General features: G+C 37.2%; 2 protein-coding genes across 3 annotated transcripts in view; both read left to right on the plus strand.

Annotated features, from left to right (window-relative positions):
- LOC146489717 (uncharacterized) overlaps window positions 1-3,041 on the plus strand; it is a 73,610-nt gene extending 70,569 nt beyond the window's left edge. Inside the window, exons 53-56 of the mRNA XM_085104140.1 lie at window positions 138-198; window positions 782-974; window positions 1,844-2,026; window positions 2,432-3,041. Of these exons, the coding sequence (XP_084960266.1) occupies window positions 138-198; window positions 782-974; window positions 1,844-2,026; window positions 2,432-2,554 (560 nt within the window). The 3' untranslated portion in view covers window positions 2,555-3,041. The remainder of the gene's footprint in view (window positions 1-137; window positions 199-781; window positions 975-1,843; window positions 2,027-2,431) is intronic.
- Window positions 3,042-10,885: 7,844 nt separating this feature from the next.
- The window catches only part of LOC146489719 (uncharacterized), a 62,172-nt gene continuing 50,968 nt past the window's right edge, over window positions 10,886-22,089 (plus strand). The window contains exons 1-7 of one of the 2 annotated variants that reach the window (XM_085104086.1): window positions 10,886-11,141; window positions 11,584-11,681; window positions 17,029-17,207; window positions 18,596-18,724; window positions 20,633-20,886; window positions 21,375-21,465; window positions 21,668-22,051. In XM_085104086.1, the coding sequence (XP_084960212.1) occupies window positions 17,108-17,207; window positions 18,596-18,724; window positions 20,633-20,886; window positions 21,375-21,465; window positions 21,668-22,051 (958 nt within the window). In that variant the 5' untranslated portion in view covers window positions 10,886-11,141; window positions 11,584-11,681; window positions 17,029-17,107. The remainder of the gene's footprint in view (window positions 11,142-11,583; window positions 11,682-17,028; window positions 17,208-18,595; window positions 18,725-20,632; window positions 20,887-21,374; window positions 21,466-21,667; window positions 22,052-22,089) is intronic. The other variant, XM_085104096.1, reaches the window with a different exon arrangement.

Below are 22,089 nucleotides of genomic sequence, written 5' to 3' on the forward strand. Positions count from 1 at the left end.
GACTTAATTACCGCGTCATATGACGTCATCACCCCCTCCCCGGTCTAGATAGAGTTGCGTGGTGTTGTCCTACTTTATTCTAGCTATAGAGTTGTCAGCAGTTAATTACCGCCATGTTTTTTTATTTTTCTTTCTAGCTGAGGAGTGTGCATTAAATTACAATCGAAAGGGATTTCCTCAGCTCACGAAAAGTTCATTGTAAGTGAAACTCCATTTTTTTAATAATTTATTTTCTCTTATTCTTCTTAGCCACTTAAATATGGCCAGATTTTCGTTTCTCGTCAGTGGCTCGATTAAAATCAGGTCTAGAAATGAAGAGAATTGTAAACAGTTTAACTCGCGATAGGACCCTATGACTTTTTTTAATTTTCTGTCATGCTCAAACATCAATAAATTAATGGTAGTTAACAGTTTGTCTGCACCGCGTTATGGCCACATGATACCCACTCACTAAATGTTTTAATCAGGGATAGGTTTACTAATGCAATTAGTGTTAGCGTTACTGGTTAGGTTTAGGGTTGTTGGTGAGTGCATACTATCAAATTTAAAAAAGGATGGCCGAAATCTTGCAAATTTACTTTAAAGCAATCAAGCTGTTAGTTACTAATTCGTCCTTTCAATGTCGTTTGTGGATCATTTCTTCTGAACTGCAGCTATTTCTTCATATTCGTTCACTTATCAAGCGCTAGTCACTGAATAGTTAGATGCAAATTTAGTTTCAAGGAATTTCAATAATATTTCGTATCCAAACCTTAAAAGTGGTATTTTCTTCTGAACGCAGTTTATTGTGCTACGACTTCACCTCAAGCACTTCGCTGGACGAGTATTTGAAAAACCGTAAATTTGTTCTCAACCTTGACGCTCTGTTTGCTGTGGCCATGGACTTGCTCTTCGCTTTACAGTACCTGGAACACAAAGGCGTTGTCCATAACAACATTACAACATCCAGTGTGTTGATAACAAGAGGATTAAGGGTACGATTGATGAAAAGAGTAAATCTCTGAGTGCTAAGATATATTCCCTTAAAAAAACGTAATTATATTAATGATAACGGCAACAATGAATACAGAAGGCTTCAGAGCACTTAAGAGGTTTGTTAACATTGATTCTCAGGGCCTTGAGACGCCGGCTTTTAATCGTTTAATTTTGTAACGGAGGAACAATCACACATTAATTTTTCTGTGTAGTTGTTAGCATAACATCTCATGAAGTAACATAACAGGGTAACAAGGTAAAAAAATCAGTTGACAATAAATGAAGATAAGAACTGATTTTCCATGTAAGAGAACGAGGAGAATAATAGGGAATTTATGTCCCTATTAAACTTTATTAAAGATTTGATCGCTCTGACGTTAGGTGGAAGACTATTTCACAACAGTGTCCAACTGTACCAGAAACTGCGTTTTAAAATATTTAGTTTGGGGCTGATGCAGGGAAAATTTGTTCTCTGTGTGGAACAACTGTTTTAGAGAGATTCTGTCATGCAGCTAGAGGCTGGTGTCAGTATTTTTTCTATTCATCTCAATCCCATTATATACACGAATTAAAATCAGTTCTAAACTTTTGCCACTTTCTAAACTCGGCTTATTCGACTTAACATAAAGCCACTCTCTGACCACTAGCTGAAGTTCTTTTACAGTCAAACCTCGAGTTGAAACTGTTCTGCCAGTTTAGAAGTTTTGGAATTTTGCAAAAGATATTTTTCGGTGTTAAATTGTGAAGGCTCGTCCAGACTAACACCTTTTTATCATAATCACTTACCGACAGTTACAAGACTGTTATTCAATTAGAATGTCGACTAATCTAAATCGTATTTGTCGTTTCATTCACTTGTGTCATGCAGATACCTCCAATAGCAGCTGTCTTAGGAGGGTTTGGCTCGGCTCAGCGTGTCTCTCTGGACTTTCCTGAATGTAAAAAAAATGGCCACTCAGTGAAGGATATTTTGGGGCAAAACATTCTTCAGTTTGGTTTTGTGTTATCTGAGTTGATGAAGAATTGCCGCAACTCTGAAGACTTCGAAGAGGTATGAATGTCACACAAGCAGAGTCACAGCATAAAGGTGCTAACTAAATAAAGTGAGACTAATGTAAAGGCAGGTGTTTGTGTTACTATACACCGCATGACCAAAATACCGATAATGCTGATAACATATTTATACAAAGCGCTCATTCAAAAATGTTCATGGCGCTCAGCAATCAAAATGTAACATAATATACATAAGTGAAAGGTTTAAAGATTATAACAAATTATAAAAAGCAACTTAGGGAAGCGCTTTGCCAAATTTTAAGCGAAGGTGCCTTTTAAGCTACTTTTAAAACCTGGCGCTTGGATCAGTTAGAGAATATAACATTCAAACTCTTTACGACTGGCAAACACATGAGATTATTTTGGGTTATTAATTTCCCATTTCCTTGCTTTCTTTGTCAAGCTACAAGAAGTTATGCATTTATGTTTCGAACAAGACCCGGATGTTCGACCGGATGCGTCACAAGTTCGAGGACTCCTGGAGGATCTGTGGTACCAAAATGACGTCTGGGATACTTCTTTGTAAATATGAAGAACTTTGCTTCTTCACTGACGAAATGATCTAATCTCCAGAGAGATATTTTTCTTAGTCAAGTTTAGAATTTAGAAAATCCAGTAAATTGTAAGAAACTGCTCGTATTATTATAACATTTTTTGACAGTCCAGTCACTAATTTTAATCTTTATTCTTAGACTAAACTTACAAACAAAATATACATTTTTCGGCGAGAAATTCATCTTGGTTTTACCTTGTCGCCCCATTTACTGCTGTAATCTCAAAAGCGGTAGAATCAATTAATTATGTTTTTCTTTACACATCATACACACGTGTCGGGTGACGTTCTTTATAGATTTGTTATTTTCTTATTCAAAAACTTAGATGACTAGAGATGATTAAATTGACTGGACAATTGACTCACGTCCCAAATGAGGATATCATGCATAACATCCGGTGGCATCTAAAGGAGATGCGGATGTGGGAGTGAATTGTCAATAAAGCTGCAATTCAATTGATCTGTTGTGCTCTTGCTGTTGTTGTTGTTTTTTTTACCCTGGCAATGAATGACCGGCTTAGCCAGGTGCCATGGCCGCCGATTTCCAATAGGTCGAAACTGTGCAACGTTGATAATGAACATAAAGCAATTCACTTCCTCAGAGCCAAAGTTAGTTCTTTGCAACTTCAACCTAGCTTTCGTGTCAACGCGTCTGATCAATCTATATCTCCCATGTATGTTGTGTTGTCAGTGAAAAACTGGATACAATCCATGTCACTGTGTTATTTGCTGAAGTGCCGGACAACTTTTTTCTGCAGATCTCCCATTTCTCCCCTCCAGGCCATCATTTTGATTCGGAAATAGACATTGTAACGTCTATGTATATGGTCAAAGAAAAGAAGAGCATGACATATGACTCGGAAACGGCTTTGAAGAGAAGCCGGGAAAGAGGGCTAACGTTAAGTAAGGGGAAGTACAAATTCTTAGGTCCGCGTAGTAATGTGTTTAGTGCTCTAAGGCAAAGCGTGAGGAGGGTAGGGGGATGATTTAGCGAACGCATCGGCGAAAGCCATCATGGAGCGATCGGGGACACAGATCTGTAATTCAGGATATCTTTAATTGCAAAGCGTTATAAGGGCGGTTTAAACTGTTAAATAACGAGGTCATGCCAACCGTCGTGTATGCAACATTGATCGATACAAAGTTGTTCCTGTGCCGTACAGTTTATTTTGTTTCTGATCGTTACATACTTTATTAAACCCAAGTGTATTAAGGCTTGACCCGTAGCCTAATTATTGTTATGCACACTTTTATTTGCAGGGAAAGCATTTGTCCGATCTCTGTGAAACTTGGCAAACAGTTTATTATCGGTGTCCTTATTAATTTGTCAAAATTTGCTGTATCAGATTCTAGTCACGTGACCTGAAAACGACTTATAACGGTTAAAATCTTTACTCAAAAATGGGGAACAAAAAGCAACATTATATCAATCTTGTTTGTTGCTTACCCGATGAGCCCTTCTAAGGGCTTTATCATCCCGCCTTTTAATGATGTCCACATCTTAAGAATAACGGTTAATTAAGGAAAAAGGGTCACGTGACATGATAAATGTCCAAATATCTTAAAAGATAAATAACAAGTACCACCTTAAGGTATCAGCCACCCTTCAGGACCGTCCACGCGCGGATCGCTGTAGCGTTAGTTGTTTTTATAAAAACCCCTATAAACTATATATTTTTTAAAAGCTTAATAATTCCAGATTATGGATTTGAACCAACAAAAACCATTTACTTAAATGTGTTTCGAAATTGGAACGCTTTGTGTAAAGGTACACGTCTCTATAAATCATGTTCCACTCCCGCCGGAAATAAACGGAAGAAAACAATTAACACCGCATTCGCTTCTCAACACGTTCCACTAAAAAACCATATCTCAGTTTCTTGACAAGTGCGTTTGTTTCTCTTTTATTAGCAAATGAAGTTGAGGAAGGCAATTAGTCAACACTCCCTGTGGAAAAAAAGCGCTAGCTTTAAAATCAAAAGGAGTATTAGAATTCGCAGACACGGTTTTGTAGAACAAATATATGGCATCACTCTGGCCAAATTTTAGCGAAATTGATTGAAATGCTGCCGATTTGGAGTTCAAAATGCACGAGCCGATCGGCAAAATTTGCGTTCGGAGATAAAATGGAAAATACATTTTTGGCGGCATCCTACCTGGAATGAGATTATAACACCTGAATGTTTATTCTGATTGATATCAGAGAGGTATCAATTTTCTCTAACAATAGGACTTTGACAGGTAACATGTAACAGGAACAAACTTTCGCGGAAGGCAGCGGGAAATAACTATTTTGTTTCCAGTCAGTTCAATTAAACCGCGTGTGGACAAAAGACAAAATTTGTTGAGGTAAGTGAACGTACATGCATAGTAATCGGTTAATTTACAAACAACAATACAGTTTTCATGTAGCAATAAAAATATATTGTGTTTATTTCTTGGCTAGGTTGGTAAAGATGCCGAAAACCAGTGCGAAATCAACACGAACGAAAGCGAAGCCGCCGATTGCTCGAAGGCCAAGAACTGAGGCCCGGTCTATTTCAAACGCTCTGCTCTTCTCGGAAGAATTAAAAACAGAATTTGTCTTGTGCGACGAACAGCTTTTATTCTCGCACTGGATTATTCTCTAGGTAGAACCAAGTCCATGCTTAGTCGCTGCATCTTCCATGACTTGGACTCTTCCCTGGCAAAATCGACAAGATACAGACTCGTCCAGTTTCTCAAGCAGCTTTTCGCTCGATGCGATAGCTCGACCGCTTATTGTTTTCCACGTTCCATCAGCAGATGGGGTCGTTTAGCTTAATTGGCTTCTTCTTCTGGCTCTTCTAGCTGGATTTTGGAGCGGCTTGCACTCGCAGCAACTGTAGCATTTTCGCTTTTCTGAATATCCAACTCCTCGAGCCACTTCTCTTGCCGATAAACTGAGCCTTTGTCGCTCTCTGCCAATTTTGCGGCCCATTGTTTGTCAAACTCGCTCTTCGATTTCTTTTTCGCTCTCGGTTTCGATGACGGAAACGGACACGACCTTTTCTTTTTTTTGGCCGCATTTTCACCGAATATCCACGGAGAATACTAAAGGCTATAAACAACACGAAGACAATTCGCACGTGTTGTGTCGAAGCACGCACTCGGTATCACGTTACTAGTTCACAGACAAGTTAATTGATATGTGACACGGGTATGACAAATTTTGTCAACGATCAATTAATATAATTAACGAGAAAAAATCTTTTACCCTCGATATCTTTCGACAGAAATAATATTTTCTTCTGATTTTTTTTTTTTTTTAAAGAAAGCTATCAAGCATATCTATTTGAAAACGTTGAAACCTCAAATATTGCAGCGATCAGCGCGCGGACTGGCTGATACCTTAAAAGACGGAATTAGGTTGGCACAGTTATACTAAACATTTTAATGGCAAACGTTTTCAAAATTTTGGAGTATAAATGTTCCCCATTTTCAAAAACAAGTTATGTGACGTCATCAATCAATGAATGTCACGTGACACTTAGGAAGACTTCCGTTTGGTCAAGAAAGTCAGGCAGTTTATGGAATGAATTTCCTCTATAGTGTAAATTCTTTTATCGACAGAGAATAGAGGTTCCTTAAAATCTTTGCTGCGGGTCTTTGAAGGACAAATAACCAAGCCTTAAAGTACTTGAGAGGGCTTGTTAAGTTGGAATATGTCCCATTAGTGAACTTTTAATAGCAAGATGACTCACTTTCACCACTGGAAAAGTAGTCTTAGTCCGTACCGTTGAAAATGGAAAATAATATTTCTGGTAGTCCGTGTTGAAAGCTGCAAATCGCAAGAAATTTGCTTTTCAAATTATCCACTAATGTTCAAGTCAAGAATTTCCGCTCTGAATGTGTTACAGACAGATTTTCCCGGCTCGTAGGGCTTTGCTGGTTCCTTGCTGCCATTTTGAAAGTACGCTACATTTTCTATTTACTATAGACACTTTCACAGGCATGGCTAATTTAAAACTAAAATAAAATAAACATTCTTTATAGGGGAAGTATAATGGGTTTTTTACCTCTTTTGTTAATAATAGTGAAATAAAACCTTCAGTTACCTACAAAATAATAGGCCATCTCCGAGTTGCTATGAACGTAACTATGAAAGCGAGGCTAAGTGCAAAACTTTTCATATAAAAATTAGTTTTGTTTGCATCTGAATGAAAACTAATTTTCATAACAAAACTTTGCACTTAGCCTCGCTTTCATAATGAGGTTCAAAGCAACTCGAAAATGGTCTATTCTAGAAAAACGAGAGGGAAGAAATCAATTTAATTCTTGAAAGGAACAACTCGTGATCTTTTCTAGCGCATTTTGGAAACAACAATGCGAGAACTTGAAAAACGCAAAAGATAAGGTTCGAGCGTCGATAAGTCACGAGCTTTTAGATGGAGTAGTAAGCAACATAAGTTAGGTGGATCTTAAAGCTCGTAATGGAGAGTATTATTTAATGGACTATCCTGTACATGAAAAGAAGAGTGTTGAATTTAATTGTATCCTCCACTGGCAACTAGTGTTCGTCCTTAAAGGAGAAGTATCATGGGAGTTTCGACTACTTCTTTTCTAAAAATGGCGAAATAGGATGTTGGCTACAAAACAGTCCTAGAACAAGTTGAAAGGAACAACTCGTGATCTGTTCTAGCGCATTAATATTTGGAAACAAAAAAGCGAAAAGTTGAAAAACGTCATCCTGACATTTTTCAATTTTCAATCCATTGCGACCTACTCTGTCCCTGGCCAGAGGCACTAATCGACAGTTCTAGTACATTTCAATGATAATTTATAACAAAACTAGAGAATCATTTTTTTTCTGTGTACAGAAAAATATTTTTGTGTTTTGAAATGACATGAAATGTTATGTGGTCTGAACGTTTCGATCCTGTTATAAGGCAAACCCTTGTATTATGGATTCGTTAAAGCTAGTTCCTTTGATACTTAGGATTGTTATGTTAATCCAATCTTAAAATTTTGAGGGAGTTCACAATATATATTTGGGTGTCATCAACAAAAACGTACAGTTCACATAGTGAGTATATATGACCTCTTGAAGGGGGGATGCACAATCTAAAGAAATGAGTTCATAAAGGTCTGAGTATGGAGCGTTGAAAAAAGCCATATTCAATAAATCTTACAACGTTATCTCACAACGCCGAATGACTAATATTATATTTCAGCAGGGTAAACAAAATGACGTTCTTGACAAACTGTGTAAATTTTTTCTCACTCAATACATGTGTGTTGCAATATTTACTGAATCCCCTCCATCTATATTAAGGTGATTCTAATTTAAGCTCCTCCCGCCTTTCTGTGACCTAAGATTTATGATACCCTGAAGGCTTCGCAAAGGAAAGGAGATACGATTGTGAGGAAGTTTAAGAGACACCTGCCTGCTGTACTTAACAGTGTTGGCAGCACAAAAACTATGTTACCGTAAATGTAAAATATCGGGTGATAAGTATAACACATACATAATTCATTAGTGGTTACCGCGAGCGAGGCTTCAACGAAAAAAGAAACTAACTGTTTCTATCATTCGAACTTTGACTGAATGAACAGTGTACAAAATGACAGAGAACACTAAGTTTGCTCTTGATAAAACTGTACTGCCAACCTGAAATTATCGCTTGCAGCGTTTCTTGAAAAACGATAATCGAAATCTCCATACACTAGACTCAATGTGCATTTACGTATAGACCTCTGTTAATCAAATTCATAGCATGTGAGATAGATTTTTCAAGAAAAGACTTGAATGTTCTGCCATAACTTAAACGCATTATTTAATTCAGAAACATTATTGATTATAATCTGTAAATGCAGTGAAGAACTGTTGCCAGGGATGGACTATTTCATTACAGTCTACCACGTAAGTTGGGCTTAAATAAGCTTGAAAACTGAACAAAAGCTATTTTCTTTTTCAGTGAGACAAATTAGTTTTTTTTTTTTTCCATTTGGCTGTGGGCGGATTTAGCAATTTGTTTATTGTAGTATTAGCATACAGTTTTTGAGCTGTCTTATCTCAAAGAGAACTTTTCACTGATAACAGGTGTTTGTTTGCCATTTGAATAGTTGCTTTATTAGAAAATTAACCTAACTGCTTCTCAGTATAAGCGATTCCTTTTTTCAGTGTGACAGAACGGTGTAAGATATATAGTCTCCCTTCACTGTGACTGATGTTATATTTATAAAATAACTGGATTCTTTTGAAGCGTTTTGTTAAAGTGAAATTTTTTTTGTGCGAACAAAGGAATAAACGACACGGCTGAAATCTTGTAAGAGCCGTTTCTGGAACAAACGTCGAGATCCACATCTAAGTGACTCAACCGTGAGACAAACAATTAAACTCAAGCTATCATTTCAAACCACGATGACAAACACCTTTCATAATGTTGATTTCTGGTCAACGAGGGTGTAACTCTGAAATTTTAGATGGTATTTTTTACGCGGTTTAGGTGCTTCAAGTTTGTTAATCGGGACACACAATGACAGTGCTGATTTATACACTCTCCAAGGATGGGCAATATGTCTTTCTTCTTAATTCCTAATTTTACCGATAATTTGCAAGAAAGAAATCCAACGAAATCCAAGGTTTATTTTCTGTTGACATCCCTAAGGTTTTTGATTTTGCTTTGTTGTCGTTCCTACCCTATTGCTGCTCCTGTTCTAACACGAAATTCCAGTAAGTTTCTATAATAAATAGCCTTCTAAGGCACGTTTGAATTTTTTTTTTCACCTGCATGCAATATAAGATATTCTAATCAAACTGAGAACGACAGGTTTTAAGTTAAAGTAGTGTATAGGGAACAAACAGACTGCCTTGTCATAAGACGGCTATCACATAGCTACCATTAAAAGTGATCTACCTTTCATGCTTTTTTCCTCAAGTTAGCACTAATTGACTGAACCTTGTTGAAAGACCAAACGCATACAATATAGTACAGAAAATCTTTTTGACTAATGGCTGTGTGAACAAAAAAAAAAAAAAAAAAAAAACGACACGTACATTACAGCCTTAAAAGCATGCCTGAACTTCTAACAGCTATTATTTTTTTTCAAACAAGTGAGCAGCAGAGTAAAACTCTCGATTGTACGATCAAATACGTTTCTTGTTTTAAGAAAAAAGCTTGTTTGATTATTCATTACATTGTCCAAGCGCCTGCAAAGATAAGAACATCGACGACCTTTTCCGGTTGACTTTTCTTACAGTTGCATGTATCTCAAAAAGGTTTCCCTTAGGTACGTCCCACAGTTCGGTTGTAATTTTCTTTTGAAAAAAAAAATACAGCGCGAAGGTAGCAAATTTCCGGGGAACTTTACAAATATTTACAGTCAGGACACTTGTTTCTTCACGAAATGCTTTAAGGTGACCAAATCTTAATCAAACGTCAAACTATAATTAAAAATAAAAAAATCCAAATAAAAAATCTAACAGAAATACATACCTTCATTTTTTTCTAAAGAAGAAGCACGTAGTAGTACTTGGCAATTGCTCATTGAAACCTGTGTGTTCTTATTAAAGCTAAAGTCGCGTATTCAGCGTTGGCTTTAGGATAACCTGGTGATTAATAGCTAGCTTCTAAACGTGAATTTATTCTGGTACCGATTTCATTGAGAAATAACATAAAACCAGGTGAGTCTTCATTCCCTTTCTGTCCTTAATGCTTTCTTTCCGAAGTTCGCTTTCGATGGATCGTATTGCAGAGTAATGATAAAAATGAATAGCTTGTAGGAGATTTTGGAGGTAAATATGGGAAAACGTCTGTTGGTACATGATACCAAGATGACATTTTGTATTCCGATAACTCAAAAACCTCTTTTCAGGGACTATTAGGAATCTTGGTATTTTTTTTTTTATTATTATTACTTTATTCCGGAATCCAATCAAACATATTTTGATAATAAACAAGAGTACAACTGTAACACCGCTAGGGGCCACTTGGAAAAAATTGATCACAAAAAACCAATACGAGAAAGCTCTCCTTAGTAGGTAATATTCAAACTACCACTCTTGATTTCATCCACAGTATCAAAACTGACAGCTACATTAAGGGCAGTGCCAAATAATTTTGATAATATACAGCTAGAAATAATCGGCATCACGGCAATGCTCAAACATCAAAAGGTTTTTTTGTCGCTATTTCTTGGGGTTTCTACCAGCTTATATTTTTCATTTTAGTCCCGCTCTCGATACTGAACAATTTTTATTTTAATCATTTATTGTTGTAACTTGTGCTGACTAATCATGCAAGCAGGTTAAAATGTTAAAACAATGGAATATAGGTCTGTTTTGATGGCACCTGCACGCAATGGGACGGCAACATAATTATATAACATCAAAAGCATTCTAAAAAACAAAGACAATATTGGCCGGGTTAGGTTTGAACAAGGAAAGTATCCGTGACATTTGCCTCACTAGTTATCCCAGTAGGTACGATACAAGTAATATAAATAACTAAAGAAAATTACGAAGTCCTTTTAAGTTTGCTGCACTCCTAAATTTATGTTTCATCTGCTAAAAAGTGAAAGAGTCTTGAAGAACGCACGGGTAACTTTAACATATTTATTTATATATTTTTTTTGTATACCACGACTTGCTCAGTATGTTAACAGACGAACGTTTTAATTTATTTTGGTATTGTTAGCCCACTTGTATCAAACAAAAGCATCAATGTTTCCAATTTTTTCTAGACTTTTCCTTCTTCAGTAGCTTAGTTATCTCTTTGTTTTTTATTGTTATAACAAATGCTCTTGAACGTATCAAATAAACAAGGCTTCCACTTAATTTCTTTGAGAATCAAATACTCTTAACAATTTATGTTGGAGCTTAACCATAATAGTGAAGTCAGCAATGTAGATGGGCTAATTAACTTGAGCACTCGCCGGGAAAGTAATTTGTTACGCAGTTAATTGTGACTAAAGAAGCTTATTGTAAACATCTTAGACATATATTTCAATTGTTTAATGTAGTTTTTACTTCTTGCACGTAGGTTTTTCCTCAGTGCTGGTGAGGGTGAGAAATCTAATTTTTTTACACTGAGTTACAGCTTCACCAGCTTGTCTTACACGGAATCCATGTTAACAAAAGGTACGTTCATCATTACAGTAGGGGATAAAGGGGCTGGGGAGAGGAGGAATCCCTGAAATGAAATCTATATACACGAGAGAAGACAATGTGTAGGCCGAGTCTACCTTACGCAACGTTCACTTAAATATCGTTGAATACTTTGCCGAAAAACGTACATTCATGAAAAACTTGGACAACAGACAGTTAAGGTCGGATACAGGCAGGCTTCCAATGCTTTCATTCCTCGTACCAAATTAATTTCACGTAGTGGAAAAGTGTATTCATGTTTGTTGTAGTCTTCTTAGTTACGTTAACGCTTTTGTGATTGTTGATGAAACTCTTTAATTTCGTCTTGACTCCCGCTGCTTGGCTGAACACTTGTCACTTTACAGCGTTTCTAAGAGGAACAATATGCTAGGAGAATGTTAATCTTCGTCTTCCATGGTGTGAGACAAGTTACAGCTTTCGAAGGTCTCTCTTTTCGTTACTTTTAAAAGTAACAAGGTATAAGAGAAAGGCCTTAATTCTGTTTTGCGTTTCGGCTTGGAGAAAAAGATTCAGCAATATCGTTTCCATAGGAAAAGTCCGTAATGTAAAATCCCGAAAGTAAGGCAGCCAATCAAAGTGTTTAATTTAACTTCGAGAATTGCTAGCCATATAATGAATCAACAACACAAAGTCACATAATTTTAAACCAGTGAGACCTAAGTGGTCTTGTACTTAAGAGTAAAAACGATTCTCTTTCTTACGTCCAGGCTTTCCATCAACAGGGTGACAATAAAAGCTTGGGTCAGCACCATACCTCCTCTGGTATGAACAATAATGCCTTCAGATGCTATTATATAAATACAAGTGGGTATTTAGAGCAACGAGTAGTGCGTTGCTCATGGTTGGCAGCGTCCAAAATATAACCTTCGAAATAATGGCCGATATTTGAGTGATTTTTTGTCGTAGAAGTGCCAATCTAGTTTGTAGCCACTTTGAATCCTTCAAAGTCAGATACTGATCGCTGCATCGTCTGTTAAGGTTGTTTTCGTCCAGCTACGTGATGTAGAACGGCTTGCACATGTCGTAATCTGGTATTTGGAGTTAGTTACTCTGGAAAAACAGGTACTAACCATCCTAGTCAACAAACAAATACATATTGAGTAATTCTGTTCACTTAGCTGCAGTAAAAATTATTGGCATCTCCTTCATGAGATGGTTAAAATTTTGTGCCCTGTTTTCCGGTAGAAAACGGTTTACCAACGCTTGTTTTCTATGCTTGCAAAATTTTCTACATGTTTTGTTAGCACTACTTTGACTTCGAATATTTATAACATCTTAAATACGAAAGCAAAAACGTAGAGACTTGGTGGAGTTTTCCTATCACGCATTTTGCTACAATTTGATAAAATAACTAATTATTCATGTGATCGCCGAGCGCCCTCCCAATTCGCCGACATGCTACTAGCTATCTCTTTTGTTATCTTTATTGGAATAATAAATAGTAGTGAAAAATCAGGCTAGAGAAAGTTTGAGAAGTTTTCGACCACAACTTTTATTTCGCGGTATTCACCTTAAGCGGGGGAATCTTTTCGCATGAAAATATGTTTTAATTTAGTGTAATTACTCAGGTGATTATAGAGATTCTCTCGATCTCATCGGTCTAGGATTGGGTCATATGTTGCTTGAATCACCTGAAGTAGTGGGGGCACTAATTTTCAAGATGACCGCCTCGCGATTTGTTCATGTTTCCGACGATGAAATAAATATCTTGAAAGAAAATGCAATTCCGAAAAACTCTCAAGATGCAGCTAAGATCGGTGTAACACCTTTCAAAGGTAAGATATGAAAGATTTATTAATTGCAATAGATAAAAACTCGTAAATTCCAGTAAAAATGTTGCCGATGTTGACACGAGTAATCTAAACAAATAAAAATTGCGCAACATTTTCTTTATTTAACAAAATAGTTTCAACAACAACACCATGTAGGACGGAATTTGAATAAATGAGATGAATAAATGTCTCTCGAAGTTTTACGTCCCCGTGAGGAGAAAAAATGGCAGTTTTTACAACAAAGCTAGTTTGTTGTCCGTCCGAGAGGCTCTCGACCGTCATTTGAAGTCACCGCCCACAACAATAAAATTTCTATCTGCCATAGCCACTCGTTCAGTGAAGCCAATAAAACACTGAATTCCTACCTGGAGCAGCTCGTCAATGAGGGAAAAATAGCTGTTACAGTTCACAAAAATCCGTCAACTGGTGAAACCATCAAGGAATTGTACGAAAGAGGCGAGCTAGCTGATGCTGACATCAACGGAGAAGAAACTCCTGAAACTTCTATTTCTTGTGCCACAATATCCACAGCGTCTGTACCGTATCCAACAGGCGACCGAAAATTACCGTTGGGCAGACAAGAGGAAAACTTTCTCCTTTCCAATGGCCTAAATCCTGGAGCGATTTTTACCTCTGGAAGTTTCCAGATGGTGTTTCACTTTTCTGGTTGAACTGGCCGTAAATTGGCTTCCTGTTAGGCATTTTAAGTCTGTTCTTTTTTTTTTTTTTGAACAGAGCGTTGAGAACGGGCACAAAGCATTTTCATTTCTTTCTGGCAGTTTATCGATTGACCATGTGACCAGTCACTGTTTATTGACGCGTGAAAAGTTGCAAATAAAACAAATAAAATAAACATTTACACTATTCAGGTCGCTTCTTTCACGGTTTTTCTCTGATAATCACCTTGGTAATTATACTAAAACAATCATTAGCTTCAGGCTCAGTAAATATTGGTGAATATTCCCCCGCATTCGTTTTCAAATATCACACCAATTTCCTGTTATTGTACGATTTGACGGAATATATATATATATAGTTGGTGTTATCTGCATATGTCTGAGGTTGAATTTTTGTGCTTCATGTTTTCCATTTTTATGTGTTTTGTTGCGACCCTGAGATTTCAATTCGAATCCCCCTGTAAGTGTAACACTTCTTGACTTGGTTTGACCGTGCGTTTGTTACAGCATTCCAATAACACAGCTTATCCGCGGTAGAAATGGCACCGGATTTGAATTCAACCTTGTTTTCAACGAAGGCCTCGGCTGTATCTCAAAATACGAACCTTTTTTGAGAATTAGTTGAACACAAACGATCAATAATTTTCCTTCTTGCCGTATGGTGAGGCAGGCAATGGTGTGAATGAGTTTCGAGCGAATTCCAGCGATGTTTTAGAAGCGCTCTCCCCATTATCCGGGTCCGCAAATTTGACATAAAGTTTTTCCACCTGCCCAATTACTTAGTACTTTAATTAATAATGAAGTGGCCTGCCGCTGAGAGAAAATTGCTTAAAACGGCTTTCGAGAGCTAAAAAAGCAACAAATGCACGGCAAAAAAATGCCAGGTGAGGTTTTTCAGACTTTCTTGTCATTATTGTTGGTTCTCGAGCGACAATTGTCGAAAATTTTGATCGAATTTTAACTCCATACAAACTCCCTTATTACGCTTTGGCTATGGTTTTGGTTTCATGTGGTACCTTAAGCAGTCAGCATAAGAATGTGAAAAGTAGTGAGGTGTACTTGAAAAAAAGGTCAACTCCACCTTGCTTCGTCTTGGCCTCGATCGTACTTTGAAAACAAGCTTTCTTTTCACTAGTACGTATTTCCTTACATATGGATAACTGCATATGGACTGATATGATATTTCAAAACTAAACCAGTTCGATAGACCTGACATTTAAATATTATTTTGTTTGCATTAAAATTGGGCTACTAATCTCGTTCTTGAGATCAAAAATTAAAAAGAATATTTTACCTTGAACGAAGCTTTATAGGGTTAATTTGAATGCAGACCAAAGAATATTGAGACATCAGCCATTCAGTTGTATAAGGTCTTTTACTTGTTTCCTGGTTAATCATGTTTAGTTTTTTTCGCCTGGATTTCGGCATAAAGCTGAAATACAAAGCAAAGTAATTATAGAAATGGTTCATGGATAACTAAAGCAATTGAAGCACTGTTTTTACGGTATGTGTGCCATTATACCACACACAAGTAATGGCTGGCATTAAATCGTCTTCCGGTCGTTCTTGTTAAATGAAATCAGCAGGATATTTTAATATTTCTTGGTTCTCGAAAAAAAAAATATTCTACTCACGTCTCCGATGTCTTATTGGCTATCTGTCACAGGTGGCCATTCCATTTAAGGGAAGGTAGGGTAATTTGAAATTGGAGTGTTTGGACTGACTTAACCTGTGATCAGGTGTTCTTTTTTGGGGGGAGCGCGAAAGTTTGGTAGCGCGAGAGTCGGCGGTCGGGAGAAGCGAAGGAAAAAAAAAACCTTTTTTTCTTCCTTCTCCCGACCGCCGACTCTCGCGCTGCCACACCTTCGCGCTCCCCGAATAAAAGAACACCTGATCGCAAGTTAAGACCGACTGCCACTGATCAAAACTAAGTCTTAATTCTAACAGCTTCAATTACTATGTTAAATTTGAATGTTTTGACGGAACACCAAACTAATCCCAAATTTGAAAATTTTTTAATTATTATGTCAACTAAAATATCTTTGAACTGCCACTGATCAACACTAAGCTCAAATTTGAACAGTGTAAAACTAATTAAAGCATCTTTTTTCTTAACTGTTTCCTCCAGGATCCGCCTTTCTTTTTGTTTAATTTGATTTCATATTTTTCAATTTCTAGAAATGTCCGGACAGAAATGAGTGCATGCAATTTAAATACAATAACAAAAATGAAACAACCCTACTTTTGTATCTTGTAATTTACGCTTGAATTTAAATTTACTATGGCCCTAGTCCTGGGGCCCGTTTCTCGAAAGTCGCGGTAACTTACCAAGCCGATAAGTATATTTTCAAATGATTTTTCGCCGATTACTCAGTGATTACAGACATGGTACTTGGCCAATGCTTTCATAGAATTATAAGATTTAAAAATTTAGTATTTAAAGCTAACAAAAATTGACTTCTGTTAAGAAAAATTTATCACCAAAATCACTTATCGGGCCCGGTAAGTTACCGGGACTTTCGAGAAAAGGGCCCCTGGACTCAATTCAATGGACTGATTTTGATATATTAAAATTTGTACTTGGCTACGTGACTCAAGGAAATAAAGCAACAGAAATTACATTGAAGATGAATAATTAGCCTAGTAGGCAAGCTAGAATTTTAATATATTGAAATTAGTCTATTCACAAGCTATCTGCTACTTGTTATTGACGTCTGCCTTTCCTATGCATTCCCCTTATTCATTTGATTTTCCTATTATTAGTTATTATTGTCGACGGGTTCGAATTTTAAATTAAAATAGCAATCACGAGCATCTTTTTTGCCTCTCAATCATTCGCGTAAACGACAAAACCATATTGGTGCGCTTAAGTTGCAGATGCCATTAGAATTGTTCAGACAATTTCTTTATCCCTTGGCGATTGAAAGGACGAAAACGGCAGCTTAATGACATGGCTTCGAGCAAAAACTGGCTTATTGCCTGCACCACGCTGTTTTTCTTCTTCCCAAGGCAGTTGTCAGCAAGAACCAATTCCAGTTATCTTCCTCTGGGTGAGTTCTGTATTCTAATAACAGCATAAAGGTTAATAACAATAATCTCATAACCTGTGAAGTGTGAATACCTAGGGTTATATTCAGGCGAAGCACTTAAGAAATCGAAGGCTAAAACCTGCTTTTAATACTTAGATTGCAAATATTCCTATGAGCAGAATGAGGAATAAAATTGATTTAGTTCAGTTCTTTTTTTTTATTATTGTCTTTAAAGGTTCAGGTACTATTCCTTGATATATGAATTTTGTCAGACCCAGTATTCTAAATAGTTTATTCCTCCAGGAAATATTTGAAAACAGTTTTATTTAAGAAACTAATTAGTTATCTGAGCAGGCTGCAAAAAATGTTAGAAGCGGCAAAATAAGGACGGACTATGAATTGAGTAATTGTTGTCGCTTCTCTTGACTAATTTATCAGTCCACAAAGATTGTTCTTGCAGCCAACTTCAGGTGACCCAACCGCAACATTTAAGTAAATCGTCTATGTTCTACTTTCCAATAATGTCTTCGGGTCATTTTAAAGCTATGTTTTTGTGCGCTAACACAGCTTATCTGTTAGGATTCTTAACTGGATTTGTACATCGCAGACTCCTAGTGAGCCCCATCACCCGTTGGATATCGGAAAATATAATGCCAGCGGGCCTTATTTCGCACTTTAACAGCAATTTATCTGTGACTTTATTCCAATTTTTCTCCCAAGCGACTGGCGAATTTCCGAAGCGGTTGAAGCCTTCCCGAACAGATGCTCACATGGCTGAACAGTTGTGTGCCCCTTTTATTTGCAGGAGAATAACAAAACCCGCTTCCTACCTAAACTTGTTTCACTAGCAATTCTTGGCAATATTATAACACAGAAGCATATCAAAATGGGGACCTTTGCCTGCATACTTGCAGCTATTTCAAAATGATTAAACAGGCATTGTGGAATGACATTTTTCAAGTTACAACCACTTTAGCTTCACATGTCCATTAGAAGAAAACTCACACGGTTGTATTGTTTGCGTTGAGTAATTAAAATGTAAGAATTTCTAAAAGCCAACCTTATTGTCTGCTTCTGTATGCTTTCCGCGTCAATTTCGTCCTTTAATCTTGCATGTGCGTGATGCCCCCCTTAAGAGAGGATGTGAAGGTGGTTTTTAATTGGGGTTTAGCTGACCGCGTGTCTAACTGCACGTACTCTCTTGGCCCCAAACGTAACGCCTGAAGCTAAATGAATAATAGAGAGAGGTGAGCCTGAGGCGAAAGGTAGCGGAAGCTAACACTTAAGGCATTAATGGTATACGTTTGTGACCGCTCCAGTCATTATAGAACAAAAGCTTATTGTTTTAAATGTTATATATATACTTTTAAACTAATAGTTTTCTTGGTTATCCTGTTTCTTCGGTTTAGACTGTAATTTCGACGATTCGACTTTTTGTACCTGGGAAAATGACAACACAGGAAGAGCAAAGTTTAACTGGAGAATAAACTCAGGGAGCACTCCCAGCAGGAGGACAGGACCTCAAGCTGACGTCTCAGGTAGTTTGACGCCTATTTATTTTTCTTATGAATATAATTATAGACCAAAAGCTAATAGACGTACGAGTGGGACAGCTGTTTAAGATCCTTGGTGGAGTAGGAAAATAAAAAAAAGCAATAATCAAAAAATAAACTTCGCAAGTTTTACCTTGAGTTCACTTTATCAAAAGTGAAATATAGGACAAGAAGACCTTTGTAAAGGCGGTCAACTAAAGAGCTCATTACCGGGTTGAACATGGTTTTCTTGAGATGCTTTGACGTCTCTCAATAACAACAGTGATAACCGCTGCATAGGTAATAATAATCGCATGTCAACCCAGGCAAATCCATTAATTTTGTATAGTGCACAAACACTGCAAATAAATGTTCGCGTTGTCGACGTACGCCAGGGTTATGCGAAACATTCGTTTTCAATTTAAAATGGTAAACGGCGGACGGCAAACTTCATCTAAGAAATGGCGGTAAAACGCGACCTCTGCTGTTCACATTTAACATAAACATAAAACTCTTAATCTCTGTAAGGAAGAGTTACACCAGTCTCGCTGGCAGTGTGTAACCAAATCGGCTGTAGAGCGAGAGGGAATTCTGCCCGCGGCGACTTGAACCTGAATAACTTTATTAGTATTTGCCCAAACGCCATGAAACTTCACGACTTTTCAGAAATTTACCTAGAAAAAAAAAAGAGAAAAATGCTTTGGTGTTTTCAGTTTTATCACCATGAAAATCACCAAACATTTCAGCCTCGTAAAGGTATACACTATCGGACTAAAACTCATGAGCTTACAAGGCTCTAACAACATGAGTTTATTCAAAGAGTAAGCGTATTGTCTCTTACGTAACGAGCACAGTTCGTGCATATTTCAGGCTGCTGAGATGGTGTCCTGTAGTGGCAATTTGCAGTGCCCTTTCGCTCAGCCGCAGCAGGGAAGTAACTGCTACCTTTTCATTCGTAATTCTTAAACTTCCGCTTTTGTATCAGTCCAGCCACGGAGTCTTCTAATAATATTATACAAATTACTAATTCATAGAAATTCTCCCAATGTGTTAAATTGATGCCCAGGGACTGTTTAGCAATGTATTGGAGAGATTTTCAGGAAATGGCGGAGGCTCAGAGACCTCACCGCGGAGGTACCAATGTATTTTCCCCAGTACTAAATACACTGGGCAAACAGAATCAGTTCATCCAATGAAGAACAGAAATGCAATTGAGTTTCATTTCTGGAAGAGTACGTTCTATTTTTTTCTTAAAAGGACGGAATTTGAAACGGTCAACAATACCTTATTTTTAACCCTGTTTCGTGGATTGCCTGATATCTTTTTGTTTATATGTACAGTGTCTTTCATGCATAGCGTTGAGAATTGACTGAGAAAGAGCTATAAGCTTAAGTGGACTTCTAAGGAAGTTTCATTTTTTGTTCCTTCCAGATTGTGATCAAAATAATTGCTATCAGTGAGTCCTGGTCGGAAAATGCCGCGAACAACCCGGGCCCACTCCTTTCAAAATACGAGCACTCAGAAAGATTTTTTCCCCGGAGCCACTTACTAAATATAGATTTGTACATCCAAGCTCCAATTAAGGTAGACCGTTGTATGATCCTTATTCAGTAATACAAGAATCACGGCTGGTTACGGTAGCCTTGCCTTTGGCGGAGCTTTTTTGCTTGTTTTAGAGAAAATCTTGTCAGCTCTCCGACTCCCGTTTCAACTTACTAATCAATGCACATGCACTGTGCTAAATAAGCTCAATTTTGTGACAGCAGCTTCTTCTTTCATTAACAAACAGTCGTAATGTGGGTATCCAAACCTTATTTTTTTTATTTATAAAATAAAACTTTTTTAAAGAAGCAAGGATAATATATATTGCGTAGCAATGTAAATATTCGACATTCATTTTTTCTGTTACTGTAGGTAATGGGGCGTACGCATATTTAGAAGCTTCGTTACCGCGTCAACACGGCGACAACGTAAGGCTTATAAGCCCTAAATTACAACGAGAAAACTGCATGTCAATCATGTATCACATGTATGGGAGTTCTATTGGAAGCTTGATAATCTACATGAAGACAAATAACAATGAAACAGTTGAATGGATCAAAAGTGGCAATCATCCTGATCAATGGTTCGAGGCCGCTGTATTTTTTAATTCTTCTGCTGAGTACCAGGTGATATACTTGCTTTGATGTTTCTTAGAATGTTTCATGTGTATTACAAAGTTAACTGAAAAGACAATAAACGGTTAATGTGGTATGTACGAGGAAGACATTTGACAAGAATTATTTATCACCTAATTAAACGAGCATTTGCAGTTGCGGTTAGCCGCCGTAATTGGCTGAGATAGACAGAGAGAGCAAAAGATGTCTTAGGCGTCTTTTAGTTTAGTTTGATCAACGTGTTCCTCACAAATGTACATTACAATTAAAACAAGAAAGTGGCTGGCAAGAGAAGGGAGTAAGGCATATACTTATATGCTATAGAACTGACCCAGTAGAAAAAAATTAAACGTACATACATTTTTTGTCATGTACGGTTCAATACTTGTTTCAAATATGGTCCATTATAAGGAAAGCCATCTTCAAGCTCAGAGGCCTAAATGGCATATAACTGAAAGATGAAAGATGACTATTTTGAATGCTTCTTACATTTGTTTTAGATTGTCTTGGAGGGAGTGAGAGGAACTGATTGGGACAGCGATGTAGCCATCGACAACATTATATTCAACAGTGGAGTTTGTAAACGACTGGGTGAGGATAACACTGTTAATTAATACAGATAATAAGAAAAACCAGACACATAATCAATAATAGAAAAATTCATTAAACGTTGCTACTTTATTTAGTCACTACTTTATTTACTTGTCCTTTTATTTAGAAACAAAACCATGACCGTATGTTCTGTGTTTTCTTTGTTTGTTTGTTTCTTTTTTTTTTTTTTTTTTTGCTTTAGTGACGCAAACGTTATCTGCCTTTGTAAAGAAAGATGCTACAGACTTTAAACTCGACCGAATCCCTTCTCACGGTGATTGGGTTGAGCAGTTCACGATGCAAGCTCATCAAACGAAAAACAGCTCCAATGATGTGATGTATTTTGTCTATCCAAGGGACGGTCTGAGCTGTGCAAAAAGTGTTACTCGACAACTGTCACTGGCTGACCTTCACTGCTTCCCTCGCGACTTCTTCTATGCCTCTGACAACTATCAGCCGCATTACAGAAAGGTGATTCTTATTAGCCGAGGAGGGGGGTTGTCTATTGGGATTGCCTTAGATGACTATCACACCTGTTGTGGCAGGTCGATGGAAGAGCAATTTTTCGCTAACGTGTCGTTGCCACGTGAGTATTCATAAAAAAATAATAAATAAATAAATAAA

This window comes from Pavona decussata, unplaced genomic scaffold (genome assembly GCF_977016875.1).
Source record: "Pavona decussata unplaced genomic scaffold, jaPavDecu1.1 SCAFFOLD_4, whole genome shotgun sequence".
Lineage (NCBI taxonomy): Eukaryota > Metazoa > Cnidaria > Anthozoa > Scleractinia > Agariciidae > Pavona > Pavona decussata.